A 19,391-nucleotide genomic window follows, 5' to 3' on the forward strand; every position below is an offset into this window, starting at 1 on the left:
ATAGCAGAAACGACCATCGAGGCGACATAAAAAGAGTCCCCTACGGGGCCCCTGGCAGACGTCAACGTTTAGCGACAGAAACAAAAATCATCGGAAATCCATCCGCGACCAATGCAACGCACGTCCTTCCGCGCTCTCACCCCCATCCGGCATCGGCTCTCCATCCAACACAGTGGGGCTTTCAATCGCCCAGCCTCTTTACATCTCAAGCCAATAGCTGACAGGTCACATTAAAAAAAATCCCATGCGCTAATGCCGCCAATGAGACATTAGCCAGTCCATTACAGAAACCCCAAGGACCTCCCTGGTGGGTTGCGTACGTTTTTTTTTATGACCGATTCTAATGTCGGGCCCCACTGTCTGCTTGTAGTGCGTGGGGAAGCTTTCGGCTCTCAACTGCCCTAGGGATTTTGTTTCCTGACTGCCCACTGAATTATTTACGAGAAGCAACTAGCGGTGGCAGGCTCCTGCTGGATAAAATTGCTTATCAGCTGGACTGATAGCTGCTTTTCACGCTATCTTTCTGGTTTTTTTTGCTTGACATCACTGATTAGACCATTTGATGGCGACAACAATCAGCATTACATACCCTTTCGTTTGAAATACATCCTGAAAAATTGCGAAAGAGATTTTTTATCTGTAAATGTGTCAAGATATACAATGTAGCAGAATATTTTAAAAACAGAGACACGTACATCCCTTATGTCAATCCACTGCTGGGTGAGGACCTCCTCATGCCGCGGGGGTTGTTTCACCATATTTCACCACGCTGGTCAGTGCGGGTTGCGAGATGCAGGGAGCGTAAACATGGGAGAATCCACGTGCATGACAACAAGGGAATTTGCGACACTACCCTCTGCTGTTCCGTCGACACCGAAATGACAACCTGGGGTGCATGGTGGTCGCCCATTCAAGCACTGTCCAAGCTTAAACCTGCTTAGCCTCCGATATTGGGTTCATTACAGGTTATTTGGTCATTGACAGAATATACGGGCGCCACGGTGGCGAGATGTTAAATCCCTCGCCTGGTATACAGGAGGTCGCGGATTCGATCCCGACCCTGACGCCTGTATATTTGGCGTTTGCACGTTCTCCCCGTGGTCGTGTGGATTTTTCTCCAGTTCCTTTACAGATGATAAGCCACTTTGTTGAGCTATCATTCGTGGCGAGGTCGCCTTTGAAAAAGAGCTGTATGGCTCAGTGGGCCTTACCTGGTAAAATAACATTTTTTGGTTTGTTTTATATATAAGATTACGTGTAAAAGAAAAAACGTAAGAAAAATAAATCAAATGTGCAAATATGTTTGGTATTTATATTTTATCAACACTTAAATTGGATTAGTACAGATGGGCGCATTTTAAACAAAAAATAGACAAGTCGGCCCTACGCAAATTTTGATTGACGGCAAAGCCAACGCACTGGTTTCCGACTTAAAACGGAATCAGCGCGAAGTGTCGCGCGTATTGGAAATTCACTACGAAAATCAATGTCCCCATTACAGCTACATCAATCAATTGACTCGACACAAACTCCCGGAGGACATCATATTACACACGCTTCAAGAGAAGCGATTGACACACACACATCCCCTTGTGCAAACACATACAACGTCAGTGCTTGAAAGTCTGAAATTTGAGAGCAAAAGCTCACGAACAAATCCGATGAAAACCATATTTATACGCGAGGCAATGCACATGTTAAAACGGTGTCACAACAAGAGACTGTTTGATTTTACAATGACAGTTGTTTCAAACTTCTGTTCGACCAGTAGTTATTAACCTTTGTGGCACGAGGATGTCGTGTGTGTGGTGAAATGTCTCCTGCACGGTATCCGTGCCGCAGCCTACGCCACCCCACCCCACCCCTTCCCCGCCGCGTCCCACCGAGTTAGAACGTCGCTGCATGGAGCTAACCGATTGGCACGGTTGGCTACGTACGGTGCCAAAGAAGATCAACGTACAAACGTGACCTCCCGCACCGATTCAATGTTGTGGTACGGCCGAGATGCACGAGACAGAAAGCACATTGGAGTATCTTTACCAAGGGGAATTATTGGTGGTGGACCTGTATCAAAGTGATGAAACAAGGAATCTCGATGTTGTGGGGAGGCCTTCATCGAGCGGTGGATAGATCGTGGCTGCCGATTACGATGACGGCGTTAATTGTACAGGCCGTTGTACAATTGGTTAGGCGACAACGTGCAACGAACCCTCAGCTGTCGTCACCAATCGTATTTTATTGTCAACTTCAAATTCATGTGAGATCTTTTTATTTCAAAGCACAAACATTTGTTTTGTTAGGAAGGCTTCTGCTGATTTCTAACGCTTCGGGGACTCTTACCATTGTATTTTTTTTGTTTATTACATCTCAACGACGGAACAATTGCGTGCCTCGAGGGACTTCTACACAGGTGGGTGTGGCGAGGGTGGGGAGGGTGGCGAGGGTGGGGAGCGAGCGGACGAAGTCAAGTGGAGAGGCATCCTGCGTTTTGTTTTTAATCTGCCCGTGGCTCCGTATTTCGCGAGTAAGATGCGCCTACTCAAATCTCCCGCTCAGCTTCGAGTTTCCATCCGAGCAGAAATTCGTCTTTCTGGAGTCATTCTTCACCGACGCAACAGAACTGGCCAACATGGTCATCAGGGAGAGAATGGTAAAATGTCGCGATAGGTTAACATTGCCGTGCCGTTGTGAGACACGGACAATTAAAATTAAAGAGTTGCAGCAAAACCTGCCGAGGACAGAACACGTAGACTCTAAGGAGAATTCTAAAAGTCAACCAGGCTGAAACAATAATGAATGAAGAGGTCTTGCGAAGAGCAAGGCAACGTCGTGAATTTTTAAGATGATGGTGGTAAGCAAGACAGCTTTTCATGTGACATGCAATGAGACAAGAGTGATTGGCGAATGTGCGAGGTTGCGGGATAAGTGATCGAAAAGGAGGCAAAGAGGTGAGCGTCTGGACAAATCTATTGAAGTGGTTTGGTTCGCAAGGACAGACTTAAGGCTCCCAGTGGTGACATCACCTTTACTCGATTTAAGACCGAAACAGGAGGCCTTCGTCACAATTCTGGCTAGTCGCCTGATGAAGCTGGCGGTAATCACCAGCGAAACGTCGTGCTCAAAATGTAAATGTTGTGCGTTTACTCTCCAACACACTGGCGCGCTGAAGTAGTAACCAATTGGCACGTTTTGTTTACGTCGCAAAAACTGATGAATATGCCGTTTCGGATGGTGGTGGATTTTCACGACACATTTATATTCATGCGATCTAACCCATCCCCCTGCCCCCCCAAAAAAAAACGCTCGTGTACAGACTTAAGTTACGGCACTTTGGAGTGAAACAAGGGGCAGGAAGAGATGGGGATCTACGACTGTTAACCCCCGCATTGGGGATCACTGACACATCACGACGACGAGGCGAAGTGGAAATGTGACCACTTTCCAAGGGGGGCAGGAGGGGGGGGTCTCGTGGGTGAGGATTATTGAGACAGACAGGCCTGGGGAACCAAACAATGGAGGCAGAGTGGCACTTGTTGTTGTCACCGTGATCACCATTTCATCTCGATATTCACATGGAGGATAGGACGGGGGCAGGCGGGGGGGGTGACGCAGATGAGCCAGTGGATAATGCACTGCGCTCTGAGCCTCAGTGACCCGAGTGATTCTCGGCCGTTGCCTCACACGAGTGGCATGCGATGTCTGCACAGGTCCTGCCCCACTCCATCCCCTCTCATTCACCAACCTGCATGGTGAAGTATGGCTGAACGACTCCCACGAATGAATGACGCAGCGTCGGAAGGCCTTCATCCAGCATAGAGTCGACAAAGAGCTGTCTGTACATTATTTCGTTTTATGATTGCGTTCCACCGAGCCTGAAGCGATTTTTACATCTCCGCCAGAGAACAAATGCCCCCGACTGACAAATGTTATCACTGGGGAGTGCCTCATAGGCTCTGATCGTGTTAACTTGGAGTGATTTTTGGTAACACTACTTGCCCCTCCATAATGTGCTTACTGCACACGCCATCGGCATTCTACATTAACGATCACACATTGCATTCAACAGACGGGGCACACACAACGCATGGAACGTCTCATTCGCCCCCCCCCCCCAACCCAACTCCGTAATGCATCTGGAGACAGTAAATACCTCCACACTGCTTGTTAGGTCAATTACCAGCCATTTCCTCTCCCACCGGGGCAAGGCCATCGATTAATATCCCGCTTTATAGCCCCCCCCCCCCCCCCCCGTAAATGCTGTACACGGATCTGCGATTTTCGGTGCGATCGCCAGCGGACGCCGAACCTTCTGAGAGTGACCACTTTGCTCTGCGCGTGATTTTGGAGACCGTCCCCGTGGCACCGCTCTCGGTGATGCCTCGTATAGTAACAATAAGAGCTTCATTGGTCAATTCATACTTTTTTATGGTTCGTTGGTAGACTGGAGCAGGCCAGGATGTGGCACGTGACGTTTAGCGACAGCCCTAGTTAAAGATAGACTGGATTCTAAATTTGAAGCTTTCGTGACTGCAAGGATTCATATTCTTAGGGGTTTTTTTCGGTAAAGTCACGTAGATAAAAACATTTAAATTAATTAATATTTTTATTTTTTTATCTACGTGACTTTACCGAAAACACCTAAGAAGATAGACTGGATGTTGTGTGCCGGTGAAGAAATATTTCCTACGCTACCAACCGATACAGACCCATCTGAAACGAAGCTTTCGTAGCAGTAGTAATAATGCACTTTATTTACCGAGGAAATCTTGAGAAGCATGGCTCATTTTTCACGAGGATCCTTACACATTGATGCTTGGCTAATTCCAATTAAGAATGGTGAGCTTCACCTGGGAGGAAATCCAGAGTAAATTCATGCTTAGTGGGAGAGAGTGCTCACAAATTCGTTGAGATGGACTCCCAGCATTTGTGAAACTCATTTAACCACAGCCAGGAATAGGGACCGGTGGAGAAGGGGAGAAGCCAGTGGATGTGTTGGTAACATATACAGTAATACGGCTTTGTGCTTCATTCCGTGGTGATTGGTATGAATTTGCTCCAGGGCGAGGGCAAGGACATGAACACCAGCAGGGACATAAACAAAACACATCCAGAGCCGCTCGTCTCCTGGGATCCAGCAGGCAGTCGGCTCTTAACGCGTGCCAGTGAACCAAGTACACACTGCCGATTTGCCGTTTTGTTTTTGCAACATGAAAGTTTGCAGTTAAATTCGTAAGCCATGCCAATACACGGTGACCGCGTCGTAACGCACATTTCAGAGCCAGGTCATCACCGCAGGAGGAATGCTGCCGAGGTGTCATGGTGAGCACAATGGACTCTTATGTCTATAAATCTACCCCCCCCCACCCCTTGCTCTCTATTCACCCAGCAGTAAAAATGGGCACACCATTTGTTGCCGAACGGAAGGTCGCGTGACGGAGTAAAGTGCCGGTAAATGTCACCTCGAAAAACAACAACATCTGGCCAGCGTAGTGGGAAGAGTGGGTCAAATGTCCCTTTAGAGAGGCTCCCCAGATCTCCCTTCCTCCAGCAGCCAGAATTTGCAGGGCTGCACCTTTGCCCCCGTTCACCTTCACTTACAGGACTCCCGGCACGTTTCGCACAATGAAAGCGATTTGTCAGAGCGATTACCTCTTTGACACCAACAATGGACACAAGTTGCTCTTTATTTTCTTGCCTCGTGGGGCGCTCGCTGCCCCCGCACAAAAGGGGCCACGCACAAAAGCCGTTGGGGGTGCAAGCTGTTGGCCACGTGGACATACACTTGCGCGCCCTAATTAGGCGGAGAGCTTCCCTTTGTTTTCGTCTTGTCCTGCAGGGCGGCCCAGCTGTGGCCTCATTAAACCTGGAAACGAGCAGCAAATCGGCACTGGGCTGGGCAGTAGCAGCATGACTTTTCCACACGCGCGCACAAAATATCACGGCTCATCGTCGTCTGTTATTGCTGTTGTCATCGTTATGATCGCCATCAAACGATTGCTCTGCCACCGTAACGTCTGTCGCACAAAGCACTCGAAGGGTCGGATGGATCATTTGCGGTGGCTTGAAACAGGTGTGAATACAAATGTATTAGAGACTCTCCACAAGTGACAGAAATCATACCGACTGCTAGGAGAAAGTGAGCTTTTGGCAGAGTCGGTTGATGGCGGGTGGTCGAGACGAATGATGGAGTGGCAGCCAAAGGAGGGCGGGAACCGGCCCACAAGAGGCATTCACCGCAGAGCTGGAGCGATGAGACCAGCTCGTGTTGCAGGAGCTGGATGCATTGTTGCATCGACATCAGAATCTTGATTTATCCTGGAGGAATCCGACGAGCTATGAAGCTCTTTTTCACAGATGCCCGGTAGCTTCACAGATGTCCAGCATCATTGAGACCATGAGGCATGACGGCTCTGGGGAGGCTTTCCTCCAACAGTAGATCGGCCAAGGCCGATGACGATGATAACATACACTAGGGGCATACCTACGCCATCCAAGTAAAGACGAGGATAACATTAGCTCATTACTTCCCTTCCCCACACCCTCCACCGCCACTCCAACCCACGCCAGGCTGAATGATTCACTCAGATTTACCCACGTAAAGAGTTTAATGGATTTAATGTTGATGGGCATGCAGAATTATGCATCACTTCATTAACGCTACCGAACGCATGCCAAACGTGACTGTGAAAAGCCCAATCTGAGTCAACTCCGCACGCCTTTCATCCCATGCCGCCGTCTTGATGAATCGTCTTGATAAAAAAAACAATATCATATTTTGTCTCATTTGTGGCAAGTCATCGGACTAAGAGAAATGTACAATTTGCACACATCGTACACAATTAATTATCATAAGCACGAGTTCATGCGCGTGTTGTCAGTGTAAGAATCAACATAAATGTAAGGATGTTGAACTTCTTTCGCACCGTACGTAGCCAACCGTGCTCATCGGAGGTGCGGGGGAAGGACAACGAACAAAATACAAACAATCTGTTTTTAAATAAATGAGTTTTCAATCTTGATGATTTAAAAGTATATAGCTCCAGTGGCTTCCTAATATCGGAAGGAAGAGCGTTCCAGGCGACGGCAGAAGCGCATCTGAAAGTGCGCGATGCGGTAACTGTCTTTGTTCAATGGCTAGCAGCCAAAAGAATGGACACACCATGCCGATAAATACATGTCTGCAACTATACACCCCTTGGCAGTGGACTTTCACGCACCAAGCAATGTCAGGTACACGAGCTGTAGACATCAAAGAGACTATCAAGTGAATTCTAGATTTGAAGTTTTCGTGACTGCAAGGATTCATACTCTTTGGTTTTTTCGGTACAGTCACGTGCTTTCGCTACGTTGTCCCCACCTGAAGAAGGACGCTTGTGTTGAGCCCGAAACGTCGTGATTTAATTTATTTTAATTTTTTTACCTACGTGACTTTACCGAAAAAAACAAAGAGTACTATCAATTCTAGATTTGAAGCTTTCGTGACTGCAAGGATTCATATTCTTAGGTTTTTTCGGTAAAGTCACGTAGGTAAAACATTAAAATTAATGAAAGTAAAATAAAATTTAAAAAATCACGACGTTTCGGAGGCAACACAAGTCTCCGTCATCAGGTGGGACCGTCACAGCCAGATTTGCTGCATCAAGTGAGGCAATGATTCAAGATGTAATCCCTTCTAAGCAAGTTGAGGGGGGAGGAGAGGGGGGCGGAGCTCATCAGAATGTGGTAGCCAATGAATGGAACGTATCGGGAGGGAGGGGGGCGGGGCTCAAAGACGGCACGACGTGTCACGTAGAACGCCTCGGGAGGAGGAGGGGGGGCGGGGCCAAAAGAATGCACGACGTGGTACACGTCGACGCCGAGGCGTTCTACGTGGCACGTCGTGCCGTCTTTGAGCCCCGCCCCCCTCCCTCCCGATACGTTCCATTCATTGGCTACCACATTCTGATGAGCTCCGCCCCCCTCTCCTCCCCCCTCAACTTGCTTAGAAGGGATTACATCTTGAATCATTGCCTCACTTGATGCAGCAAATCTGGCTGTGACGGTCCCACCTGATGACGGAGACTTGTGTTGCCTCCGAAACGTCGTGATTTTTTTTATTTTATTTTACTTTCATTAATTTTAATGTTTTACCTACGTGACTTTACCGAAAAAACCTAAGAATATGAGTACTATCAAGTGAAGTTGATGCGGGGAGGACACACCACTCGATGGGATGGTGGCTGGGTGGTCGATAATAACGACAGTGGCAGCCGCCAGAGAAAACACACCCACGTGGACATCAGCCGTGCAGGAGGATCAATGAAAGCAGCTCGGTAGAGGGGCCAGATTGATCGTTGCTTCACTAAACCATGAAAGATGGCGATGACATGAGTATGCCATCAACTTGCAGTGGATAGTTCATGGATGATGATGATGGATTTCTTATCCGTTTACAGGTTTTCCCGCTGTCATAGTGAATCATTGTGCGGTCCCTTTGATACACCGTCGACTTAATCAACGTGTTGAATAAAGGACTGGCAGTGCTGACATAACTTACATCGGCGAGGCCCAAGTTTAGCTGGTCATTTCGCCTTATACAGTATTCAGTTCTGCGGGCATGTGCTCGCATCAATATTCAGTGTAAAATAAATCGACGTTGTGGGGGAACGAATCCGGCTTTGTCGCGTAACGTTTTCCTCAGCACGTGTTTCAGTTAGACCAGGCGTTCGGTGTATGCGTACGCGTGTACTCGCGTGCGTGCTCACATTGTCACGTGCACATTCCTATGTTCAACATCATCATCATCGAGCATGATCGGTCCACTGCTGGATGTGACAATGCACCGATGAACTGCAGGCGAGCTTATTTCATTCTCATCCACAGTGAATATTCCTCTCGGCAGTATTCGAGTGTGTTCACGTGTTCATGTGACAGTTCCTATGTTTAAGTATGTGTTCATGTGCTAGTTCCTATTATCATGGGTTCATGTGACAGTTCATATGTTTAAGTATGTGTTCACGTGATAGTCCCTTTCGTTTAAGTATGTGTCCATGTGTTCATGCGCCAGTCCCTATGTCCATGTGATCATGTGCTCGTACCTATGTTCACGTGTGTGTTCATATGGGGAGTGGTGCCATCGCTGAGGATCACTTGCCCTACGAATCCGGTCGCCCCAGTTTGATTCCCGGTCAAGGTGGACATCATTTGTGAGTGACATCTGCATTCTTGTTGTGCCTCTCCGAGGTCGACTCAGCCTGACAGCGAACCAGTGTATTTGATGAGGTGTGCAAGCTACAACCCCGAAGAGATAGTTGTGGCCGGGCGTGGCGCTGGCCACGCCTCACCCTCGTGTGTCGCTCGGCCCCAATAGGTGCTCACAAACAAGCACTTGTCCCAGCAGCATTCAACGGCTCCTTTCAGTGCGATGACTGCATCCTTAGAGTATGTGTGCTGGCGCTAGGAGTGTCTCTCTCTCTCTCTCATCGTCAATAATGGAACCGCTTTCCTCATGGACAACTCTACAACCCCATAGCTATTAACCCATACTGTTTAGTAGTATTCTTCTACATGGAATTTGAGTTTACAGGTCCATACGGCGTACAGCCGTTTAAATACGGGCAAAAAAAATCATGTTTTTGTCTATTTGTTTGTGTTTCTCCTTTGTGATGATGAACGTTGAGATTTATATGGGCAATGGGTGACCAATAAGGTCTGAATTGGTCTGCAATAAGGTCGGCACTGATAAGGGGTTGACAGGTATGGGGACCGCTTTCCTCGTGGACGATCATACAATGCGCTCACCTGGCATCATCGATCTTCGTCGCCGCGACTGGGAACCCTTAATCAACGGGTTCCTTCTGTGTGCACCGAGCCTACACAGGTGTGTGTGTGTGTGGAGGTGGGACGGGAGACGGGGGGTGGGAGCTCACGCGACAATCCGAGCCGTAGCCGCGGTCAGTGACGGATTAAGCTAGTGCGGGGCCTGTGGCATATGTTATAAAGGGGTCCTACACAAAATAAAAACATAAATATTAAAACACAAATGTTTTACTTGCATAGTGAAGTTATTGTATTTTTTCATTTGCTATACAGCCAGATAATACGACAAATCGCTAACTTTAAACACCCAGTTGTTCATTAAAAAAAGTTGAAGGCAGTATAGTACTATAGTAATAGAGCAAGTGCAGAATCACTGAACCGGAATTTATAAATTGAAAGTATTTAGCCCGGTACCGTTGAAAGTGCGGGCCCATAGCTACTACATATGCAGCTACTTCTACTCCTAGAATAATGAATAACCCGTCACTGCCCGTGATGTCAGACAGACGGTCAGAACCCACGTTGTTGAAGCCCTGTGTGTCCGCTAAGGGGCCAACGCATTCTTCATTAAAAAAAAACATGCTCAAGGCGTGTTGCCGACGCTGGCTCGGCGCACACGCGCACGGCAAATCAGATAAATAATCATCAGAATCTTCAATGAGACTGGAGGAATCCTCTTTGAACAAAATGGCCAAGAGCTCACTCGTACAAAGACGCCAATCGCAATCGGTGAACAAAGATTCACTCCTGTGTCGACATCGACACCGACATGTGTTGATTGAGAAACCGCACGCGTCCTCAAATTTCAACGTTGTACTCTCGACACAATAACAATAAACACAGCTCCACGGCAGGTCCTGGTGTCAAATACACGGGCTCGAATGCAGCTGCTTCGTCACTGCGTAGTTGAGCAAACAGTTGTTGCTTGGACCTCGCTGCGTGCGTCCACGACGTCGTGCGGATGGATCCATGGTCAGGAACGGCGTTGTCGGTGACCACATGCCCCCCCCTCACCAAAAACACAACCTCTCGCCACTAAGTGGTGGTGACGTCACCACGGTGTTCGTCCCAGGCGAGGTGCACGTTGAGGCCACGTCAAGCGTCGAAGGCTCGCTGGCAGGTCACGGGGCAGACACATGCGGTATGGAATGACTCGTCTGATGTGACTGCCGTATCGAAGTCTCCGCATTGTAAGAGGCACTTTTCATCCCGTATTTTAAAGCACTACATGGTAGTTATTGCTGCATCTCCCGCAAAGGGGTGGCTGCGTACGGTGCGGAAGAAGTTCACCATGCATACGCCTCACAATGCGGTAGCTGCGTTTGACGTGATTCTTGTGACTTCATTGTTGACACCGGGCGCACGCTTTTTTTGAGACGCGTCCTCCTGCGTGCGGGAACGTCTTCTCGTCGCGAGAGAGTGCGGGAGGAGTAGACGCGCAGGGAAGCGCGTCACGTCTCTCCCTCCAGACATCTCCATTAGTGTGGTAAAGCCCCCCCCCTCCCCCCACAGAAAGAGTGGCCTTTAGTCGGTACCGAGTGTTGGTGTTGAATTATTCACTCATCGCGCGTAAAAAGCTGATGCGCGGTGGCAATGAGTAGTCAGCAAGCCTCGTCGTGTCTGCTGCTGCCAGAAATCCCATCACGTGTTCTGGCTCACGCCACTGCTGGAGGAAGCGCCTCCGCTAGAGGGAGTTCTAGAGAGCCCCTCGACAGGGATGTCGGTTTGTCATGGAACCTCCCTTGCCAGCATCAAAATATAAGAATAGGCTTCACCCTGTCTGGCAGCCAAAACAGTTGTGTTAAGATGTTAAAACACCACACTGAAACCTTTAACAAGGAATCATGTCCGCATTAACCACGTATGCTTGTGGTGAGCATGCAAACACAAAACATGCTCTGGTAGTGTTTGCATTGTCTTTGACACGGATTGTTCCACACCAGCGACAGCTTTCCTTAGAGCCTGGTCTCAAACAATGTTAGAAAAGAGGACGCAAAAAAGGCTAACCACACAAAGACAATGCACTCTCAGGACATTGAGAGCTCGGGTTGACCAGCGACATCATGGGACCGCCCTTTCCAGTATCAAAATATAACAATAGGCTTGACTCTTTCTGGCAACAAAACAGTTGTGTTAAGATGTTAAAACACCAAATTGAAACCTATTGCAAGGAATAATGTCTGCATTAAGCACATTTACATCGTGAATGATTCCTTGCAAAAGGTTTCATGTTGGTGTTTTAACATCTTCATACCTGTTTCATTGCCAGAATTGGTAAAACCTATTCTTATATTTTGACACTGGCAAGGGAGGCCCTATGATGTAGCTGCTCGCCCAGAGCTCTCAATAGCCTGATAGTGGCATTGTCTTTGTCCTGGTCGCCTTTTGGCGTCGTCTGGTCTAACACTGTTTGAGACGAGGCTCTAAAGAAAACTGTCCCCGGTGTGGACCAATCAGTTTCAAAGACAATGCATCATACACTACCAGAGCATGGATTTTGTTTGCATGTTCACGACAAATATGTGTGGTTAATGCAGACATGATTCCTTGCGAAAGGTTTCAGTTTGGTGTTTCAACATCATCTTAACACCTGTTGTATTGCCAGAAAGAGTAAAACCTATTGTTGTATGTTGGTTTCGTCCAGGGGTCATCAATTTGCGGCTTCGGAGCCGCATGCGGCTCTTTAAGGACTGCTGGTGACGTGTATTTATGAAAGAGCCACCGTCTCGCATTCACGAGCTTTGCGGCTCTTGAAATATTGAGAGTTTTTTTAGACGGAATTCCCCCAAAAAATGTCTCTTTGTTATTTTGGTTTGCCGACTCCTGGTCTAGGTGGGGGTAACCCACACTTTACCCCACCGGACACCACCTGCCGATCGACTGACTGGTGTATCCATTCTACTCTATATTCTATGGCGATATGTTCAGAAGCTAAATGCCAAATGTCGAGATTCGCTAGCTACGAGAGGGCTTCAGGAGAGAGTTTGTGTAGTCTCGCAATTCCTCGTATATATGTATACATGATCATAGCTGGAATTTGAGATAAATTAAGTGGAGCACTAAAGTTATCGTGATAAAAAAATATATTTGCGCAGACATTGGTGACTGAGTTGACACCATACCGTTGAGAAGCCAGTTCAATCGCAGGTGGCCGCCTGGATTTGAACTGGGGGGGGGGGGAGTTTCAGTGGTGCCAGTTGAGCCGCCCTTGCGATGTTTGATATTGGCCAAGGCAAGACGAGACAAAGCCATCGATCCATAGGCGGCACACATCACTCACAGTAAGCCACAAACGTTCTCGGTAGAAATGACGTTTAATTTTTTTATTTGTATTTTCACGTCTGCAGCTGCGACACGTTTTACATTTTTGGGGGAAAGAAAACAATGTGACAGCATGATTTATTTGATATTTGTACATGAAACGTAACCTTTTAGAAAACAGCATCGTACATCCAATTATATAGCGGAGATCTCCCCACGTAAGCGTAGCGCAGTTCAAGACACACTCAGGGCGGCTTTTTCTCTCTTTCTCATGCTGTCAATGAATCAATGGGAACGCTGTATCGAAATGCTGTACCTCTACACTCAATTATTTACGAATGTACTTGATACATATTAAGGTCCTGTCAGTGTCAATTTTGAATTACAAATGGAATTGTGGTTCAATGCTCCAACCCCCCACCCGTCACCTTTGAAATGTCACGAATGTCATGGAAAGAACCAATTCTATTTTCAAACGTTGTGCGTGTGGGGAAAGTAGCGGCTCTACTGGCCGCAGGCGGTCACGTTGTGCAATTACCATACATGCATCGTTCTGTATGGGATTTTAAAACAATGGATCCTTATGCGCACGATTTTTTGCGTGTACCGTGACCGTGAGAAGTGATTTGCCTCCTCATTAATGAGGATACCCAATACACAATAGCAATGTACGTATCGTCTGTCAAAATGCAGAATTGGTGGTGTCTCTCTCAACTTGTCTCCTGTGCACAGCGCTGAGCCAGTGGTGGAAATTCCACATTCCTATGGGGCAGGCCGAGTCTATCCGGAGGTTGACCAGTGCCGAATTCCGCATAAATTGGTACCCGTTTTAACCGACCCCCGTAGACACGAAGTGGCGAGCCAATTCCTGGCCAGGATTTGAATTTACAAATCTCCGATCGCGAGCCGCGCGCTCAACCGTTGCATCACCTGGACAGATCGCATATGCACGTGTAATTGCGCAACTCATTCTAAATACACCTTCAAAGCGTATAACTATTCTAGGATGTAAAAAAGAGCGTCATAACCCTAATGCCACCCATGGACGGCATTGGTACATTCTCTGCACGCGTACTTATTGTTGTTTATCATACTGTCGTGTATATAATTGGATGTGCTACTTTTTTTTTCTCTCCAGGCAAATGGAACACCTCAATGCGCATGCAATACACGAGTGTTGAAATGTTTACAGCCTTTGCGGAGATGATGCATGCCTCCTTTCAAACGTATCTTACATCCATTAGGCGCATTAATGTTTCACGACGTATCGAAGCTTACTTAACGGGTTAGTATGGTCACGTGTCGCGTAATACACGTTCGGACGAAGGCAACGACGCGTTAAACATTTGAGAACGATGCGTTTACACAATTGTGAACAAACAGGTAACGTCAGAGGCTGTCCGTTCACACGCAACAAGGTGGACTCTGGGGGCAGGACGTGTCACTTAGACGGGATTGAGGCTAACGCTAGAGTGGCAGCCAATGCAGGGAACGTGCCCGAGAGGATGTCAACCGCACAGATGGAGCGATGAGTTGAGCTCCTGTACAATGCGTCGCTGGACAAACCGAGGGTTTAGCAAAGCTTTGGGGGGAAGCCTTCGTACAGCAGTCGATAGAGCAAGGCTGATGATGATGGAACAGTTAAACGAACATCAAACGAAAGTAAACGAAAATGTCACCGCTTGGGAAACGTTATTGTGTATGTACGACCAGGTAAGTACAAAAGAGCATTTCTGTGATTGGACTTGGTTTTTATATCAACAGAAAGGACTATATTGACCGGGTCAAGTCACATCAATGGGACAATTGTGGCTGGAGGGCGTGGCATGTTTCTTAAATATATTTTATTCTAATTGGCAGCAATTAAAAAGTAGCAAGTGCATATGCACAACTAAAAGATTTTGTGCAATCTTTATAAGATTCTCAGAGGCATTCTTGATAAGCTATTACATACTGGATGTGTCCACTGCACTCGAAGCCACCAAAAATATATACAGTTCTGGCATTTTAAATCAGGTGCATGCAAAGGATTATAATAATCACTGAAAGAAGAGCATAAGGAACGTGTAAGTTTGTCATACAATATGGCAAGCAAGTGTTGTGGATGCAATTGTGAGAAGGCGGTCGTGATGGGTAGGAGACGTTGTTTCAGTTGGCGACCAGCGTGAAGACCTAAATCCAAATCGTGGGATACTGCAAGAATGGTCCTTGAAGGTTACGTGTTCACCTTACAACAACTATGCGATGGAGACATCGGCACATTTTTGCCAACAATTTGACGAAAAGTTAAATTCACCAACACCGTAAATCTAACCCAAACACCGCAGAACTAGAATGTTCTCTTTTGTATAAAATTTTACATTTTAGTTTTTATTCATGTAACAGTTTTAGCCTGCGCCACACCTCAAGTCCGTCGGGTTGGTCAAATGGGACAGTGCCTGCTGTTGTTATTCCATGAGGAGGTGCTGTTCCATCCACAGCAAATCATTGAGATCAATTTATTAAGCGGAGAATGGTTTCAGTAGTTACCGAGTCCAACAAATGAAACGACACGAAGATGTGCTATCATATGGGAGCTGCACTCAAAATAAGATGTTGAAAAAGATTACAGCATAATTTTACATTTAATGTTAAAATAACTATCAGTTGTGTAAAACATTTCATCTGAAAGAACATATTTTTTTCCAGGTATCTGATAAATGGTGGAACTTTATGTTGATACATTCTCTCCAACCAAGGCATTATCGTGTCAAGTGACATACACAGGGTGAATGTTGAAATGCTGTTTCAAACATTAGGTCACATAAAATATTGGCTCCACAAAAAAAACAACCTAATGCCCTCTTCCCTCAGCAATGTTTATGGTAAAACATTTAAACATTCAAAGTGGGTAAATTGCATTGAATGCACACGTGAAAAAATATAGCAATTGTTACCATGACAATGCAATTCGAAAACAAATATCATGGTGATGATAATGATAAAGAGAGTACAAAACAAATTATAATTTTACGAGCACAGCTATTCCGGCTGATGGGACAGAGTCTTCTGAGTGGTGGGAAATTGAGATGGAGAGGCTGAGTGGAGTTGAGGGTGGTTTGTAAATGGGCTTGGAACCATTCCTTGTGGTTGGTTATGCAATAACAAAAAAATTACTTTCTAATTGGTGAAAGAAATTTCCCTGTGATCAGCAAATGGGCAAACTCATTCGTCCAACCTCCATCCCTTTTTCAGGCTCTAGGCTTCCACAGTCCAGAACCATGAACGAGTACACACTCACTCACGAGCATCTTGACCTCTGAACCCTCAGAAGTGACGCTGCAAGTGACATGATGTGTGCTGTAAACATTCACTCATTTTAATGGGTTATAGAACATCCACAGCCCTTTCCGTCAGTCCACTGCTGGATGGCAGATGATCATTGCCATGAAGGTCATGGGGTTTCCTTGACCATACTTTACCACGCTGGTCAGTGCGGGTTGGTAAAGGTGGGGAACACAGACGTTGGTTCACAGTACAGTATAACAATGGATTTTGCCATACTGCTCTCTGCTGATTTTACAAATTGTGTTATTAATACAAAGCGTCGTGACTCAGCTTAAGTCAGCTTATTGACAGCGCACCTAAAAAATAAGGTAGGTAAATGGTACACACGCCACTTATTATTTTGACGTCGAGCTATTTATATTTTCTGCCTCATTTCTGATGAGTTGAGGTTAAATGTGCAGCGAGATGGCAACAGACAGCTGATACAATGCACTTTCAGATTTTATACAGCAACTGGAAACACCTGCATCTCAAGCTGCTACATGTTGCAGTGACTGATTTTACTATCACTGCGTGATCTTGGGTCATTGTTCAATGCCTATAGAGGAAGCACATTAAGTCATATGAGGGATGAATATGACACAAATAATAACCGAATCTAAGAGGCAAAAATATAAACCGAACTAAATTTTAAATACAGCGAATATGAGCTGATATACAAGTACATATTGTATAGATATGTATAAAAGAAAGTGATACTGATCTTAGACTAATCACATGCTTATTTCTATTTTGTTCACAAAGATGTCATCTTCAATTAAACATGTAATTCCTGTATTTAAAGAGTGTTCTGCTGTTCCAGTGTTTGGTACTATCTAACCCATATCCTGTGTTTTTTTATATATATAAATGTCCAGGAAAAGTTATAAAATGTGTAAAATGTTCAGCCAAACACTGATAACTAGCTTGCTTATTTTAATATTCTTATTTTCAATCTCAGCTGCAGTAATAAGCACGGCGTTTAAATACCATTTTGCGTCAGTAAGCGCAATCGAAAAAAAAAAACGAACTCATCCCAGTCGCGTCTCACAACCTCCACTCTTGGCAGCGTCTATTTTTACATCTTTCTTTTAAAGGCAGAACTGAGCTCAGCCAGTTTTTGAGCTTTCCGAAATCTTGCCGTTGCTGCTGGCGGCTGTCAGACCCTCGTCTTCGCCCGACGAGCTCAACGCCTCCGCCGAAGCCATTTGACGTTTCGCCGTGACCACCGTGGCGAGGTGGTCACGGGCCTTGCTGGCGCGACGCATCTCGCGTAGCGCCGCCAGTCGCGCGGGCCCTCCCTCGGGCGGTAGCGACTCCAGGTACTTCCTGTAGGCCTTCTGGATCTTGAGCGCGGCCATCTCCTGCTGCTGCCGCTGCAGTGTCGTCGTCACGGGCTCGAGGTTCACCTGCTCGGGGTTGGCCGCGATGAAGCGCTCCTCCATCTGCTCACGCAGGCCCTCCAGGCCCTCACCCTGACCGAGCACGCGCTTGGTGAGGGCGAAGAGCACCTCCAGGCAGTGGATGCGGTCGCCTTCCACTATCGGCAGGTCCATGACTGCCACAGCCAGCTGGTTGGGCTTGGGCACGCGCAGCGGTTCGTCGAGGCTGTCGATGAAATTCGGGAGCTCTGTGAATGAGATGAACTGCGTGGCGTTGGGGTCGAACTTTCCCCAGATGTCGTAGAACATCTCAAAGTCATCCTCGCTAAGCGGCTCGCTGCTCTCCGCCGTGGCCACATTGAAGTTCTCGAGGATGACGGCGATGTACATGTTGACGACGATGAGAAAGGAGATGATGATGTACGTCACGAAAAACGCGCAGCCGATGGCCTTGTTGCCGCAGTTGCCCACGACGTTGGTGCCCACGTGAACGGCGTTCGGTTCGCAGTCTGGCTCCTTGCTCAAGAGGGTCGGTGCCAGGAGCCCGTCCCAGCCGGCTGACGTCGTGATCTGGAAGAGGCACAGCATGGAGCCGCCGAACGTCTCGAAGTTGAAGATATCGTCGATGCCGGCCGTGTGCTTCAGGTAGCCAAAGTTGGACATGCCGAAGACGGAGAAGATGAACATGACCACAAAGAGGAGCAGGCCGATGTTGAAGAGCGCCGGCAGCGACATGAGCAGCGCGAAGAGCAGCGTGCGGATGCCCTGCGCCCCGCGGATGAGACGTAGGATGCGACCAACTCGGAAGAGACGCACCACCCGGAACAAAGTTGGCTCCACGATGTTGGACAGCCAGCTGTTGTCAGCCATCGCGAGGTCTGAAAGGGAGAAAAAAAAAGCCACCCTCTTGATTGCCCGTCGTGGCTCACTGTTCACTTAAATGTTCTGGGTGCGCTCGGATCGGCGGGGAGAAATACGTAAATCGTGATGGGCTGGATTGAAGAACTCTGGTCATGACCATGGCTTAATTTTTGTCACCGAATAAATGTCCACGTTGCTGGTATATTTGAGTAGGCACATGACTAGCAGTCACAGCTATAGTAGAAGCTGTGATGGACGTGGTGCGCTGGGTGCCGGGAATATTTTACGGTTAAATGAAGCGGACAGACACGGCAGAAATTAAGGCCCAGTTATGACCGAGATCAGAGAACTGAAATACTGTCATTTACTAAGATCATTCAATTGTAGTGTCAATGCAGAATGTTCTCGGGTATAAGTTTGTATGCCGCTGATGTAATGCACATCATCGTTATTAACATTTAATGAGGCCCATTTTTACAAATCGTATCGATATTTTCAAATCATTCGTGTGCTATGAATGATAAAATAAGGGAACTGAAAAGATAGTTGTACATTTTTATGCACATATTTTTTACTGTATATTACATGAAAATCATAACTTTTTTGTGACCACGTATGTGACCGACTCACATTCATGTTTTCATTCACATTGATGGCTGAGAACAAAATCATGCTGTGATGCAAATAGAAAACATTAAGGATAGTCTTAATTGAACGCGTATCATGATTACTGTTAAAAAAATCATCGAGATTAGTGAAAACAATTAACTCAATGCACCAACC

General features: G+C 46.9%; 1 protein-coding gene across 1 annotated transcript in view; it reads right to left on the reverse strand.

The window, feature by feature from the left end:
* Positions 1 to 13,196: 13,196 nt before the first annotated feature.
* Positions 13,197 to 19,391, reverse strand: part of LOC144720994 (sodium channel protein type 2 subunit alpha-like) — a 42,426-nt gene continuing 36,231 nt past the window's right edge. The window contains exon 14 of the mRNA XM_078598252.1: positions 13,197 to 18,625. Within this exon, the coding sequence (XP_078454378.1) occupies positions 17,475 to 18,625 (1,151 nt within the window). The 3' untranslated portion in view covers positions 13,197 to 17,474. The remainder of the gene's footprint in view (positions 18,626 to 19,391) is intronic.

This window comes from Lampetra planeri, chromosome 10, assembly GCF_965212315.1.
Source record: "Lampetra planeri chromosome 10, kcLamPlan1.2.h2, whole genome shotgun sequence".
Taxonomy (NCBI): Eukaryota; Metazoa; Chordata; class Hyperoartia; order Petromyzontiformes; family Petromyzontidae; genus Lampetra; species Lampetra planeri.